The following is a 15,850-nucleotide window of genomic DNA, read 5'->3' on the forward strand; positions in this document are numbered from 1 at the left end:
CGCAGCCGGCCGCGACCAGGCGACATATGAGGCGGCGCACAATTGGCCCAGCGTCGTTCGGGTTAGGGAGGGTTTGGCCGGCTGGGATGTCCTTGTCCCATCGCGCTCTAGCGACTCCTTGTGGCGGCCGGGCGCATGCACGCTGGCCCCGGTCGCCAGCTGTACAGTGTTTCCTCTGACACATCGGTGCGGCTGACTTCCGGGTTAAGCGAGCAGTGTGTCAAGAAGCAGTGCAGCTTGGCGGGGTCGTGTTTCGGAGGACGCATGGCTCTCGACCTTCACTTCTCCTAAGCCCGCATGGGAGTTGCAGCGATGGGACAAGACTGTAACTACCAATTGGGGTTAAAAAGGGGTAAAAAGTACACAATAAAATATGTATAAATGAGATCTGAATAACAATTATCAGTCTGAATCAGAGACAGTAGGCAGGAAGCAACGTTCAGGCCAGAGCAGGAAAATCATATACTGTCAAAAGTGTGGACAAATATGGACAGATAGAGTCTGGCAGAAGTCTGAAAACACAGAAGGCTGTTAATCATACTGTTGAGAGAGTGGCTGTGAAAAATGGTTTGGCACACCAGCTACTACACTCTGGAATCAGTCATCCTTCACTGGTTTTATGTAATTAAACATAACTGTTCTATACTTTAGTGTCACGGCTGTTGAAGGAACTGGACCAAGGTGCAGCGTGGTGAGCGTACATGTTCTTTATTTTTATCAAAATGACTCCGAACAAAACAATAAACACTACAAAAAACTAACCGTGAAGCTCAAAGGCTATGTGCCCTAAACAAAGTCAAACTTCCCACAAACACAGGTGGAAAAAAGAGCTACCTAAGTATGGTTCCCAATCAGAGACAACGATAGACAGCTGTCCCTGATTGAGAATCACACCCGGCCAAAATATAGAAATAGAAAATCATAGAAACACAAAACATAGACTACCCACCCCAACTCATGCCCTGACCAAACCAAAATAGAGACATAAAAAGGATCTCTAAGGTCAGGGCGTGACATTTAGTTATTAATCTGGGTGCCAATCTGTTTTTATGCAACTTGTCATCTTATTGCCAATTAAGGCTACTGTGTGGCGTTATTCAAGGCCCAAACAGACAGGCAACCAGGCTAATAGCTATGTGGTCTTGCACATACAGTATTGTGGAGTACTGTACAGTACAGTGCATGGTCTGACATACTCTAACAACCTAAGAGTAGTTTTCCTTTACCTGGCACACAGCTGACCGCGTCCTTCTGCAGTACATAGCCAGGGTAGCAGGCACACCTGAAGGAGCCTGGGGTGTTGATACACCTGTGGTGGCATAATGTTCCCTGGTAAACCTGGCACTCATCTACATCCTCCATCTCAAGAGGGCCCTCCACCGTGTTCTCCCTCTCCTGCTCCTCCTCCTCCCCGATGGAGAAGGCCTCTTTAGGGAACGGACTGTCTGACACTACAGGATAAGGAGAGAGGGCTGTCACTAATAGCCTAACCTTTATGCTGTACAGTAGAATAGAGTCAAGTAAAGCAGAAGTTAACCAAGGCAGTACAAGATAATACAGAACAGTGTGTTGTATCTTATTGCTTAAAACTCCATTGTTGGTTAAGGGTTTGTAAGTAAGCTTTTCATTGCAAGGTCTACACCTGGTCTACACCGGCGCATGTGACAAATACAATTTGATTTGATTTGTATCTCTCATAGAGGGGTCTATAGTAGTTCCCATCCTCACTCTGGCAGAGCAGTGAGGTGCACAACGTGGGGAGAAGGAGGGGTAGAGTAAAAAGGTTTTCTTTTGTTTAACTCTGTGCCTTTCTTTGACAGGACACTGGTGCGTGTTACACTACCCCTCTTTGACAGGACACTGGTGTGTGTTGGCAGGACAGTGGTGTGTGTAGTGTGTTGGCAGGACAGTGGTGTGTGTAGTGTGTTGGCAGGACAGTGGTGTGTGTAGTGTGTTGGCAGGACAGTGGTGTGTGTAGTGTGTTGGCAGGACAGTGGTGTGTATAGTGTGTTGGCAGGACAGTGGTGTGTGTAGTGTGTTGGCAGGACAGTGGTGTGTGTAGTGTGTTGGCAGGACAGTGGTGTGTGTAGTGTGTTGGCAGGACAGTGGTGTGTGTTGGCAGGGCAGTGGTGTATGGAGTGTGTTGGCAGGACAGTGGTGTGTACAGTGTGTTGGCAGGACAGTGGTGTGTGTTGGCAGGACAGTGGTGTGTGTAGTGTGTTGGCAGGACAGTGGTGTGTGCGTGTGTGTGTGTGTGTGTGTGTGTGTGTGTGTGTGTGTGTGTGTGTGTGTGTGTGTGTGTGTGTGTGTGTGTGTGTGAGTGTGTGTGTGTGTGTGTGTGTGTGTGTGTGTGTGTGTGTGTGTGTGTGTGTGTGTGTGTGTGTGTGTGTGTGTGTGTGTGTGTGTGTGTGTGTGCGTGCTCAGGTATGTGACACTACCTCTCTTTGGCACTGTGGTCGGGTCAAGCACAGGCCTCTCTCGGAGGGTGTGCAAGCCATCTCCCTCCCTCTCCACTCTCGCCACCTCCTCCTCTCCCTCACAGCAGGTGAGGAAGACGTGGCTGCAGGGGTAGCCCAGGTACTGGTGGGCCTCACAGCGGTGGCCCTCCCTACGGAACCTCAGCCCCAGAGAGCAGCAGCTACAACACTCCTGTTGGGTGGACAGATTCAACATCAGACTGCTATATCTACCATATCAAGTGTCTTTCTTCTCTTTCTCTGTCTTAGTGCGCAGCAGGATGTTGTTCAGGCTACATGGAGGAGAGTGAAACATAACACTGAAATAGTGACCACTCTGATATAGTGTGGCTGTACAGAAGTATTATATGACTTGAGTTATGTAGAGCCCATGGTGGGGTGGTGAAAGACAATATTTAACATTAGACCAAGGCCTTGAGTATTTAATGCCCCCCTACTGTTCTGGGCGCTCTGGGTACTTCCTGGAAGACAGGTCTGATGGCAGATGAATGGCTCTGGAAATCTGGGCTAATACACTACAACTCCCCACTACATCACAATGATTTGACTCTCACTGACATCAATAACGGACCTTGAGCTACATAGATACATTTTTCCAGAAATATCAAATATCACTGCTTTCAAAATACCAGTGTCCAAGCTATTGATCTAGTGAGGATGGTGAAAACAGCTTGAGACATGTCCTGCAGTACTGCAGCCTCGTTTCATGAGCGTGTGTCGCAAATATCACCGAATATCTCCCTTTCCCGTTCGGGTGGCGCTCGGGGGCCGTCGTCGCCGGTCTACTAGCTGCTACCGATCCCTTTTTCCCTTTTCGTTTTGTTGGGTCTAATTGGTTTCACATGTTCCTTGTTTGGTGTTTTTGGGTAGGGGTTATTTAAGTTTAGTTAGCCCGCATGTGTTAGAGCGGGATTGTTTTGCTGTATTTGGAATAGGAGTGTCTCTGTTTTTTGGGATTGTCCGCTGTACAGCGTATGTGCCTGTGGAGTACATTATTTTGGAGTGTTTACGCCTGTGTTCGGCGTCACCCTCTTTGTGCACGGTTATTGTACGGAATAAAGTGTTTTTCCGAATCCTCTGCTCTCTGCACCTGACTCCACACCCATCAATCTACGCACCGTTACAGCGTGAAGCTCATAAATCTGTGGGAACCTTGACCACAAACATGGTCCTCCCTCTCTGAGTTGTCTAAATTGAATAAGAGGTAATTGAGTCACTGAGGGACTCTAAATGGTCCTCCTGATTGATGTGGTCTTTACTGACAATGACTAGGTCCAGTGGAATTCTGAAGGGAGGTTTTCTTTTAACTGCTTTTACAGTTGTCTCTGTACGTTTAATCCATGAAACTGTGGCTATTCATGTCTTGTAGATGCATTTGGTTTGATTTAAATTAATTCTAGGTAGGCTATGTTTGACCTTAAATCATTTCTGGGGAGTCCCCCAGCAAATTATGTTGGCTCTGTCAACAGATCAGAGAATGAGGTAACATAAAATATATTGCCATTTAACAAACGCTTTCATTCCAAATCCAAGCATATACTGTATATTCAGTGTTAGAAAAGAGGTAGGAGTTGGTTATATAGTGTATATTCAGTGTTAGAAAAGAGGTAGGAGTTGGTTATATACTGTATATTCAGTGTTAGAAAAGAGGTAAGAGTTGGTTGTGGCATTTCACTATATGGAATGTGGCTTATGTGGGAATCAAACCCATAACTCTGGGGTCACAGCTAGCACCACCAAACCAACCAACCAACTCATGGGAACCACATTTACCTTGAAGGAGTCAGCTCCACACTGGTCATTGTTGTCCACCTCACACACAACTCCCTCTCTGGCTGCATTCATACCAGAGAAACAGCGACTCTCCTTCAGAGAGCCCAGACAGCACTGTCTCTGAGCCGTCCTGGCAGAGAGAGACACACACAGGAGAGATGTTAGAATTTGAGTCAGTGTTTTGACTGTACCTAGACCTAACTGTGGTTCTACACTAGCAGTGTGTTGGCTAGCTGTGCCTCCCTCTGGCCAAAACCAGCATCATCTGGAAATGTTATGGAATCAAATTGGAAGTCTATTAGGGAAAAAATTCACACTAGTACGCTGTGAAATATAACGTGTGAGGGCCTGTAAAATGTATAGTTTTCATATTGGCACAAATTCTTTATAGATCGTGATCTCATTCACTTCATATTTAACACATCAACCACAAATACAACTTTCATGGAATCATGCCATACAATAATGACATGGGCCCACGAAGCGAAATCACGTAAGATGCCATTTATAAGATGATCATATTTTACAAGTAGGCTAAAAACTAAACTAAAAACAAGTTGGCTGAAGCAGAAACAAACTTGGCAGCCAAACATCCCTCACTGGCATAGTGAAAGCAGCAAAGCTGACATTTATAACACACTCTATAACTAAGTAGGACAAACTCTGGTCACTACCAATGAGTAATTACTACAGAAAAATTGGGCTTCCTAAAACTTGTGTTCAGTGTGTCTCCATGGGCGTACCGACAGATGGAGTGTCTGTCCTCTCTGGGGAGCTCCATGTTGCTGCAGTGGCCATTGGCTGAGGCCCACTTCTCCCCTGTCTCACAGCAGGTCTCCACCAACTCCTTGGAAGAAACTACAGAAACACACAAACACACACACACAAAACAAACACACCAACAGACAGATGGGGTTTTAGTTCCATTTTTTTGAGGGAACACATGAAATGAAAAAAGAAAAGTGGCTAACTAAATAGAATTAAGGAGAGATCACCATTGGAGAGGACAATCTCAAAGTCTCTGACTATCATTCACTCAGTCCTTCATGGAAGTAGGGATTTAATGTGTAACATTGTAGTCTATGCAATATCCAAAGATACATAAATCTAAGTCAGTTTACTGAGAGTGTGTCTGCATCCCAGCTTGACTCTTACTGCTCCACGTGTCTGTTAGAGGGATTGACTTTGCTCTCAATGTGCTTTGGTGAATAGACTGAATTCACATTCAGCAGCATGAGGAACAAATTATTTATTATTTTCCACCTCCGTCTCCCTCTCTGTTTCCCTGGCAGGGAGCACTGTGAAACCTTAGACTCTATAAAGTACACTTCAGAGCCAATGTATACAAAATCTTAGCTTGAAGGCTAATCAGTGTTCAGGCAACACAATATCACCCCATCCAGCACTAGGAACAGAGAGAGGGGAAAAAAAAGAAAATTTCATTTAGAGCCTGCCCAGTGATCATGACTATGATGACTCCAGATCAGTGCATTCCAATGTTGATTGGTGTTTCCTGTACTGTACTGTAGTTCTTTGTGTAACAGGGCTTAGTTTGCTGCTAACAGTTTAGCTTCCTCCACTGTCCGACTGCCCCATTCTGGGCTCGAACCAATGACCTTCTGCTTTGCAACACATGTGACTGCCGTCCTTGACAACATTCCAAAGGGTTGGGCCACCGAAAAGGTACCGATTGGATGGTGCAATCCAAGCCATTTCAAGCTAGCTATGGAGTGAGTTTACGGTACGTTCTTAACTCCATTACATTTGGACAGACTGAACCTAACCCTCTAGGTCAAAGATATGTTTCCCAGTGTAGCCATTCCAGCTGAAAAGGTGGAGGCCTGTAGCCTACAATACTGTATTTCTCTGGTTGGTATAATTAGGTCAATCTATAATGTGCCTTTTTCTGGCCATTTCTCCCACATGAACTCCTCGTTTGCTACTAAGTTTGTTGCTAATGTAACATGTTTGCTCACCAAGGCCTATTGTCACGTTCTGACCATAGTTATTTTGTGTTTTCTTTGTTTTAGTGTCGGTCAGGACGTGAGCTGAGTGGGCATTCTATGTTGTATGTCTAGTTTTCCCATTTCTATGTTTGGCCTGATATTTAGGTAGCCTGTTTTGTGATGGGTTTTGTGGGTGGTTGTCTTCTGTCTTCGTGTGTCTGCACCAGACAGAACTGTTTCATTTTTTTCACATTTGTTGTTTTGTATTTTGTAGTGTTCACGTTTATTGTCTTTATTAAACATGATGAACACTAACCACGCTGCGCTTTGGTCCTCTCCTTCGTTTTTTTTGCATAGGGCTGTCAAACGATAAATATTTTTTCGGATTTGATGTGATTAATCACGATTAATCTCAAATTCAGAATTTGCTCAAATTGAGCTATAATTTAAGATTGTTTTATATAAAATACATTGCATGTTGGCGTCTTGATTGTGTCCAAACTAACAGTTAGCAAAATCAGGTGAATTGATTAAGCACAATTTCTTTAACCTCGAAGTCAACTTGTTTTGGCATAGCATTGTTGATTTCAGCTGTATATATGATGTATTATGGATGTTTTCCGGTTATTTTCACACATCTCACACAAATTATCAATGAACCTACCAGGTACCACCCCAAAGCCGTAAACACGGGCACCCTTATAGATATCATCCTAACCAACGTGCCCTCTAAATACACCTCTGCTGTTTTCAACCAAGATCTCAGCGATCACTGCCTCATTGCCTGCACCCGTAAAGGGTCAGCGGTCAAACAACCTCCACTCATCATTGTCAAACGCTCCCTGAAACACTTCAGCGAGCAGGCCTTTCTAATCGACCTGGCCCGGGTATTCTGGAAGGATATTGACCTCATCCCGTCAGTAGAGGATGCCTGGGTATTGTTTTAAATGCCTTCCTCACCATCTTGAATAAGCATGCCCCATTCAAGAAATGTAGAACCAGGAACAGATATAGCCCTTGGTTCTCTCCAGACCTGACTGCCCTTAATCAACAGAAAAACATGCTGTGGCGTTCTGCATTAGCATCGAACAGCCCCCGTGATATGCAACTTTCAGGGAAGTTAGAAATCAATATACACAGGCAGTTAGAAAAGCCAAGGCTAGTTTTTCAAGCAGAAATTTGCTTCCTGCAACACAAACTCAAAAAAGTTCTGGGACACTGTAAAGTCCATGGAGAATAAGAGCCTCTCCTCCCAGCTGCCCATTGCACTGAGGCTAGGAAACACTGTCACCACCAATAAATCCGCTATAATTGAGAATTTCAATAAGCATTTTTCCACAGCTGGCCATGCTTTCCACCTGGCTACCCCTACTCCGGTCAACAGCACTGCACCCCCCAGAGCAACTCGCCCAAGCCTTCCCCATTTCTCCTTCTCCCAAATCCAGTCAGCTGATGTTCTGAAAGAGCTGCAAATTCTGGACCCCTACAAATCAGCCGGGCTGGACAATCTGGACCCTTTCTTTCTAAAATGATCTGCCAAAATTGTTGCAACCCCTATTACTAGCCTGTTCAACCTCTCTTTCGTGTCGTCTGAGATTCCCAAAGATTGGAAAGCAGCTACGGTCATCCCCCTCTTCAAAGGGGGAGACACTCTTGACCCAAACTGCTACAGACCTATATCTATCCTACCCTGCGTTTCTGAGGTCTTCGAAAGCCAAGTTAACAAACAGATTACCGACCATTTCGAATCCCACCGTACCTTCTCCGCTATGCAATCTGGTTTCAGAGCTGGTCATGGGTGCACCTCAGCCACGCTCAAGGTCCTAAACGATATCTTAACCGCCATCGATAAGAAACAATACTGTGCAGCAGTATTCATCGACCTGGCCAAGGCTTTCGACTCTGTCAATCACCACATCCTTATCGGCAGACTCAATTGCTTTGGTTTCTCAAATGATTGCCTCGCCTGGTTCACCAACTACTTCTCTAATAGGGTTCAGTGTGTCAAATCGGAGGGCCTGTTGTCCGGGCCTCTGGCAGTCTCTATGGGGATGCCACAGGGTTCAATTCTTGGGCCGACTCTCTTCTCTGTATACATCAATGATGTCGCTCTTGCTGCTGGTGAGTCTCTGATCCACCTCTACGCAGATGACACCATTCTGTACACTTCTGGCCCTTCTTTGGACACTGTGTTAACAACCCTCCAGACGAGCTTCAATGACATAAAACTCTCCTTCCGTGGCCTCCAACTGCTCTTAAATGCAAGTAAAACGAAATGCATGCTCTTCAACCAATCGCTGCCTGCACCTGCCCACCCGTCCAGCATCACTACTCTGGACGGTTCTGACTTAGAATATGTGGACAACTACAAATACCTAGGTGTCTGGTTAGACTGTAAACTCTCCTTCCAGACTCACATCAAACATCTCCAATCCAAAGTTAAATCTACAATTGGCTTCCTATTTCGCAACAAAGCATCCTTCACTCATGCTGCCAACATACCCTCGTAAAACTGACCATCCTACCGATCCTCGACTTCGGCGATGTCATTTACAAAATAGCCTCCAATACCCTACTCAATAAATTGGATGCAGTCTATCACAGTGCCATCCGTTTTGTCACCAAAGCCCCATATACTACCCACCACAGCGACCTGTACGCTCTTGTTGGCTGGCCCTCGCTTCATACTCGTCGTCAAACCCACTGGCTCCTGGTCATCTACAAGACCCTGCTAGGTAAAGTCCCCCCTTATCTCAGCTCGCTGGTCACCATAGCAGCACCCACCTGTAGCACACGCTCCAGCAGGCATATCTCTCTGGTCACCCCCAAAGCCAATTCCTCCTTTGGCCGCCTCTCCTTCCAGTTCTCTGCTGCCAATGACTGGAACGAACTACAAAAATCTTTGAAACTGGAAACACTTATCTCCCCCACTAGCTTTAAGCACCAGCTGTCAGAGCAGCTCACAGATGACTGCACCTGTACATAGCCCATCTATAATTTAGCCCAATCAACTACCTCTTTCCCTACTGTATTTATTTATTTATTTATTTTGCTCCTTTGCACCCCATTATTTCTATTTCTACTTTGCACATTCTTCCACTGCAAATCTACCATTCCAGTGTTTTACTTGCTATATTGTATTTACCTCGCCACCATGGCCTTTTTTTGCCTTTACCTCCCTTATCTCACCTCATTTGCTCACATTGTATATTGACTTACTTTTCTACTATATTATTGACTGTATGTTTGTTTTACTCCATGTGTAACTCTGTGTTGTTGTATGTGTCGAACTGCTTTGCTTTATCTTGGCCAGGTCACAATTGTAAATGACAAGTTGTTCTTAACTTGCCTACCTGGTTAAATAAAGGTGAAATTTTAAAAAATGTAAAAAAAATTAAACACTTTCAGACCATGCGAATAATCACACAATTACAAAAAGGTGCACAAAAATTACAAAAAGTTAACTTGAGTTAAAATATTAAGACAGCCCTAGTTTTGCATAACAAAAGAATGCCAGAGACAGATAATCATGTAATTTATTAAGAAATGTTTGGTCGTGTTCCCCTTCTCACGTGTTGCATTGCATAAACCAATGGTTGCATGCCACGTAGTCGACTCTGCATTCAGGCACCAGATTGCTATAACATAGGTAAAATAGCTATCCAGGCATTGTAAGATCTGGCATGCGTCAGCAATATAGTCGGGCAGGACTAGCTTTATTATTGACTTTGTTCTATCGCTAACCTGCTCTACTCTACTCACCACCTCTGTGAATTGTCTCTGTGAGGTGCACACGCCAGTCAAATTCACCTTTTAGCCACAGGTTGTGGGCTAGCGCCTCTCGTTATTTGGTTTATCCCCTTTCAGTAATGTTTTTGAATGTTTCTAATATTAATGTAAATGATGTCTTTATATATTGTCAGCGTTAAGTACTGGCCCTTCAAATTTGTAGTGTGCAATATTATTGTCTGTGAAATGTATTACCACTGCTGTCTATTGATAGGTGTTCATTTATGACTGTGCGTTCTGTTACTGCTCCTTCCCAACTAGGCTGCCAAGTCCTCTGCTACAACCATCTTGGACCATGTCTCTCTTATGAGATTGTTTATATTATCATGGTACAACCAGGGTTGGCTAGTAAATTAGTACCAGGGATTATGTAATCAGATTACAGAAATAAAGTATCTGTAACCTGACCGGATTACTTACAAATTACAGTTATATTCTTAAAAACATCTGATTACATTTGAGATGTTTTTTTCTAATATCAAGATGTGGGCTGCAAATGGTTGCCTTAAAACACGTTCTGTTTTGGAACCTATTTTAAAGCTTGCTGAGCCACACTGTTTTTAGTGGGAATTAAAGCTTTCCCTTCTGTTGTAATCTGTTTGAAATCTCCAAAGCGCCCACATTTTTTGTCGTTGGTGGCTTTCCACAGAAACTTTTTTTAACGTCAGGATTTCTAAAAAAAAAACATCATGATCTTTGTGTCAACACAGCTCCACCCTGTTCACTTCCCAAGCACTGGGACAACAATCATCTGATTTCTCTTAGATCCATTACATCATGTCTATTGACATCTTTGTCATACCAACATGTTATGGTATTATTTTATTTTTTATTTGTACCTTTATTTAACTAGGCAAGTCAGTTAAGAACACATTTTTATTTACAATGACATCCTACCCCGGACGATGCTGGGCCAATTATACGCCGCCCTATGGGACTCCCAATCATGGCCGGTTGTGATACAGCCTGGAATCTAACCAGGTCTGTAGTGATGCCTCTAGCACTGAGATGCAGTACCTTAGACCGCTGTGCCACTCGGGAGCCCAAGGTAAGGGTGGGTCAGACACTCAAATGACCATTTCCTCTTTTACTGGCCACAATCTGCTTGGTGTCTGGGTGTAAAGGCCTATAATTTCACAATCAAAGAATGACGGTTGGGAAAGCCATCCCTGTAACTTGATAGTGAAGCTGCTCTTTTAGCAGTGATGCCATGTCATCAAGAAGATGCAGCAGGAATTTGAGCCAGCACTTGCCTAAGGAACTGATCGGTATGCAGAATCAATTGAGGAGGCAGATGCCGTCTAACCAAGGAAGTCATCCAAAAGTTATCATTACTCAAAATGAATAATGATTAATTTTGAGTAATTCAATGGATTTTGTTACTAATCAAGTTTTATTGTCATGTAATCTGTAATAAATTAAAATGTTCAAGTAATCCGTACCACCCTGGGGACAACATTGGTCAAATGACAGTTAAATTTAATAGCAGCGTTAACTCAAGCCTCTTTTGTGCATTACAATGGTTTTGACAAATGACATTTCATAAAACGACATAATATCTTAAGACTGTTATGATATTATTGAAGGGTTTACCCTTGTGAAACACAAAACTGGGACATTGTTCTAAAACTGTTTTATGTTTGTGGGCCTTCCAGCTGCACTGTTTCTAAATCAGCAGACTGTAAAAACGAATTTGTATACCTTTTATAACTTTAATTTGTCAATTATTATGTAGGCTGATTAAAATGTAGCACTTGATTTAATAGAAGAGCAGCTGGAGGCGGTACAGAGAAAAGTGCTAAGTGGAGATCTTTACCCAATACCATGATTAAACTCCACAGTCTACAAAATCAACTAAAGCATGAGTCCAATTAAAGAAACAGCCAGAAAGGATAAATAATGTCAAATTAGCATAGTATAACACATAAGCAAAAAAAAAGTATTTGTTTGAAGGAGCTTATGTTAACTGATCATTAATTCTCTCGTCATTAATTAACTTCCCCAACTTTTCTTAGTGATTCACTTTCCTTTGTTTTGGTCCTGATGGCCCACTCTCCTTGACATGCCTTTTCATGTGAGCACCAAGCTGTTTATTTCCAGTGGAGAATGCGCTGCACAGCAGTGAATAATTTATAGGTTTAGAAATGAAAAGATAGGGAACCTCAGAGGAGGCAAGGCCTCTTTGATGCATAAATATCTGTCCCCATTTGCGCTCTCTGACAATGTTCTTTGAACCTGCGTGAATTTGTTATTATTATAAGACAGAGCTTCATCAGTCATCTGTTTCATTTGCATCCTACTCATTTTTATCTCCAGCTGGAATCAGTATAGCAATCATAAAACGTAGTACAGAATGGTCCCATGTGCTCATTAAGAAGGTAAGATATTATTCGCAGTTTGACTGGAATTCAGTTGAACATGCCAAAGCAATATTTGTGCAAGGTCTTAGTTTACAAATGTCTGCTCAAAAACACATACTTCTTATTATGAAATCTGTGAGTTTTTACAGAACCCAAGACCATTCTAAGTTTGTTTTTTTTCATGGGGAAAAGAGCTACTTTGAAAATACCACAATGCAGGTTTGATTGAATTGAGGCCTTTGAGTTAACAACATCAAAAAGGCTCTGAAAGGAGACCCTGCAGATTAAGGTCAAATATTTAGACTGAAACAGCCACTTTACAGCCTTGAAACAATTACCTGGAGTAGCGGAACCATGTCTAAGCTCAGCCCATGAATATGCTGCATCTCTCTAATTATAAGACTAAAGCAAATATGTTCCATTCAGGTGTGTAATCACCCCCATGGCTGATTTATCATGTGAGGAGGAAAGTTGTGGAGGTGGCCTTGATAGGTGGTTCTAGGTACATCTCCCTTTTCTTGGCCTGTCATTACATCTGTCTGTCAGCCTGTTAAGTTGCAGTAATATCACGCACACACAACACTGTAGCCCACCACCACCACCACCACCACCACCATCCTCTGAGAGTATTGAAAACAAGAGGGGAGCAGCTCCCATCCCGACATGTCTCCATCCTTGTGCCATAAATTGGTGGCCGGCGCTGCTGTACAGTTTATAGTTAGTTTTTATTTTACCCTTATTTTATCAGGTACATTGACTGAGAACACATTTTCATTTACAGCAACGACCTGGAGAATAGTTACAGGGGAGATGAGTGGGAAGTGATTAGCCATTGAGCCAAAAGTTAATCTTTTATTTAAAAAATTGTGAAATATTTTTTTTTTTTAATAAGTAACAATACTCAAAAGGTACTCAATTGGTGGAACGCCCCAGCTCTCTATGACTTAATAGGGAGGGTGTTTCCCCCATCAGCATGACTTCCTTTCCATGACCGGCTGAAGCATGTTGAAGAAGACAGCGTATCGACAGCTTTTTATCCTGATCACCCTGATAGTGACTGAGACTGATAGTAGGGATAGTAGAACAGATGGACGTGTGTGGTCCATCAGTCTCTCTGGAGTCTGAACTCTTGACTGGGCTGTGGTTTGTGGTTGGGAGCCCTGAGGGCCATCCAGACCCCACTGTCTTTGATGGTTTCCCTCTCTAACCTCTGATCCTATTACATGTCCATGTGGCGTTGGATGGATGACCAGACCAGTACGAGGCACAGACACACACTGAAATGTCCCATCCGGTGATCTGAATGATCAACATCATTGACAGGATTGCAATCAATGTTACAGTATACAGTTTAAATAGTTAGTTTAGGTCTGGTTGTTTGTTCCTTTCCACTGTTTTGTTAAGCATTGTGTAAAATAAGTCTGTGAAAAATGCAAATAAATACAACTAATTTGATTTTGATTGACATTGAAACAGACTAGAATCAATCTGCATTTCAAGGATAGAGCTCTTGAATGTGATTATTTCCCTACATGTAGGGTTATGGTTAGATGCAACACACCCTCGCCAGACCTCTCATTTACTCCAACATGTGGAGCCATTTCCTGTTGGTGTTCTATGGGTAATATATCACCGCCTGTTTTCACAAGCCAAAGGACAGGATATTGTTTAATTCCATGCCTTGGCACATCCATCCAAATCCAGATTTTGCATTTTATAACATCAGATACCACGGGGGGGGATTGCTCAGCATGGTTGGATTTGCAAGCTGCAGTTAAAACAGTCTCATTTATATGCAGCCATTCAGACGGGAACATTACTGTAAAGAAAGAACAGTTGTTATTTCCAAAAGGTGTTAGCTTTTCATTATTGCCTTATTCTAAAAGGCTCTGGTTCCACTGTCAAGGCTTTGAATATTGATAATGAATTATTCAAAAACTTAATCCAATAGAGTTATACGGCAATGACCTCACCAAATATAAACACACACACACACTAAAGAGGGTTGCATTTCCGGGATCTGTCCTTAATTATTTGTTATATTTCTATTTTTTTTATTTTTATTATTCTTAAAACTGCATTGTTGGTTAAGGGCTTGTTGTCACGTTCCTGACCTGTTTTCTTTTGTCTTGTATTTATTTAGTTGGTCAGGGCGTGAGTTGGGTGGGTTTGTCTATGTGTGATTTTTTATGTTGGGATTTTGTGTTCGACCTGGTATGATTCTCAATCAGAGGCAGCTGTCAATCGTTGTCCCTGATTGAGAATCATACTAAGGCAGCCGGGGTTTCACGGGTGTTCGTATCTCGCGTCAGTGTTCGTGCCACACAGGACTGTTTTCGGTTTTGTCACGTTTTTTTTTTTTTTTGTATTTGTAAGTGTTCAGTTTCGTTTTGATTAAATCAATATGAGCACTAACCACTCTGCGTGTTTGTCCGATCCATGCTCCTCCTCGTTGGAGGAGGAGAACGACTATGACGACCGTTACACTTGTAAGTAAGCATTTCACTGATGTATTCAGCGCATGTGACAAATAACGATTTGATTTGATTTGTGGTTACACAGGTGAACCTCTCTAATCTTATTTGGCCCTTTGCAAATATTTGACTGCCAGGTCAAATCACATCAATGAAGAATAATAAAGCATATCATCTAATCTTTAACCATGAGAACAGATTTATAGTCTGCTGAAAATAGCTGCAAGCCGTTGGCCTTACGTAACCATAATTGCAATTACATTATTGCAGATGGATACAAGTGGCAGAGCTGTTATTCAGTTGTATTTATCACAAATCTCATGCTATTTCTAGGTCTTGTTAACGATCTGGTTTCCTGCATATGGCTTTGTCGGGTTCGTATTTTCAATTCTGAGTGGTTTTGTGGATCCGTTTGCCCTTTTACGGTAAAGACATGCAATAGTGAGATAAGCCTTCCAGGAAATGTCCTGGAAAGCCCCCTACAGTAGGTTGGCTAGAGGATCAACCACCTCCAAGCGCTACCCTCAAAGTAGCGGTAAAGATGAACCCTGATGTGGCCAGGTCTGGAATTCACACTCCTTTTCATCAGCACTAAAATTACATATCTGCCTAGTTCACTCCCAGATGCTACCAGGGACAGATTAATGCAGGAGCTTACCGGGGCTGAAGCCCAGGCCCATTGGGGACCCAAGAGGCAGCATTTTCTTTATTTTTTATGGAGAAAATAAATACATAGATTATATATTATATATGTAATTTATATTTTTTAAAATGTTTTACTGCAACCACCAACCACAGGAGGATTCAGGAGCCCACTCTCGATGAATGTAGACAGCCTGCTGCTGCATAATGCCGCTCAGCTAATCGTCAGATTGGGGGAGGAGTAGAGGTAGGGAGCACATGTGGATAATTGGGGGGCCCTGCCTTGATTGGGTAACTGCATAATAAATAAATGTGACTGGTGGTCAATTGTGTGAGACAGGGGCCAGACCCAAGCCCATAGGGGGCCCAAGAGACAAAGCAAATAAAAA

At 43.0% G+C, this 15,850-nt stretch overlaps 1 protein-coding gene across 2 annotated transcripts in view; it reads right to left on the reverse strand.

The window, feature by feature from the left end:
- Nucleotides 1-15,850, reverse strand: part of LOC129860988 (fibulin-2-like) — a 48,326-nt gene that overhangs the window by 20,046 nt on the left and 12,430 nt on the right. For both annotated transcript variants that reach the window (XM_055931977.1, XM_055931976.1), the window contains exons 3-6: nt 4,994-5,108; nt 4,251-4,380; nt 2,439-2,649; nt 1,227-1,451 (exon numbers count right to left, since the gene is read on the reverse strand). In XM_055931977.1, coding sequence (XP_055787952.1) covers nt 1,227-1,451; nt 2,439-2,649; nt 4,251-4,380; nt 4,994-5,108 — 681 coding nt within the window. The remainder of the gene's footprint in view (nt 1-1,226; nt 1,452-2,438; nt 2,650-4,250; nt 4,381-4,993; nt 5,109-15,850) is intronic.

This window comes from Salvelinus fontinalis, chromosome 8 (genome assembly GCF_029448725.1).
Source record: "Salvelinus fontinalis isolate EN_2023a chromosome 8, ASM2944872v1, whole genome shotgun sequence".
Classification (NCBI taxonomy): Eukaryota; Metazoa; Chordata; class Actinopteri; order Salmoniformes; family Salmonidae; genus Salvelinus; species Salvelinus fontinalis.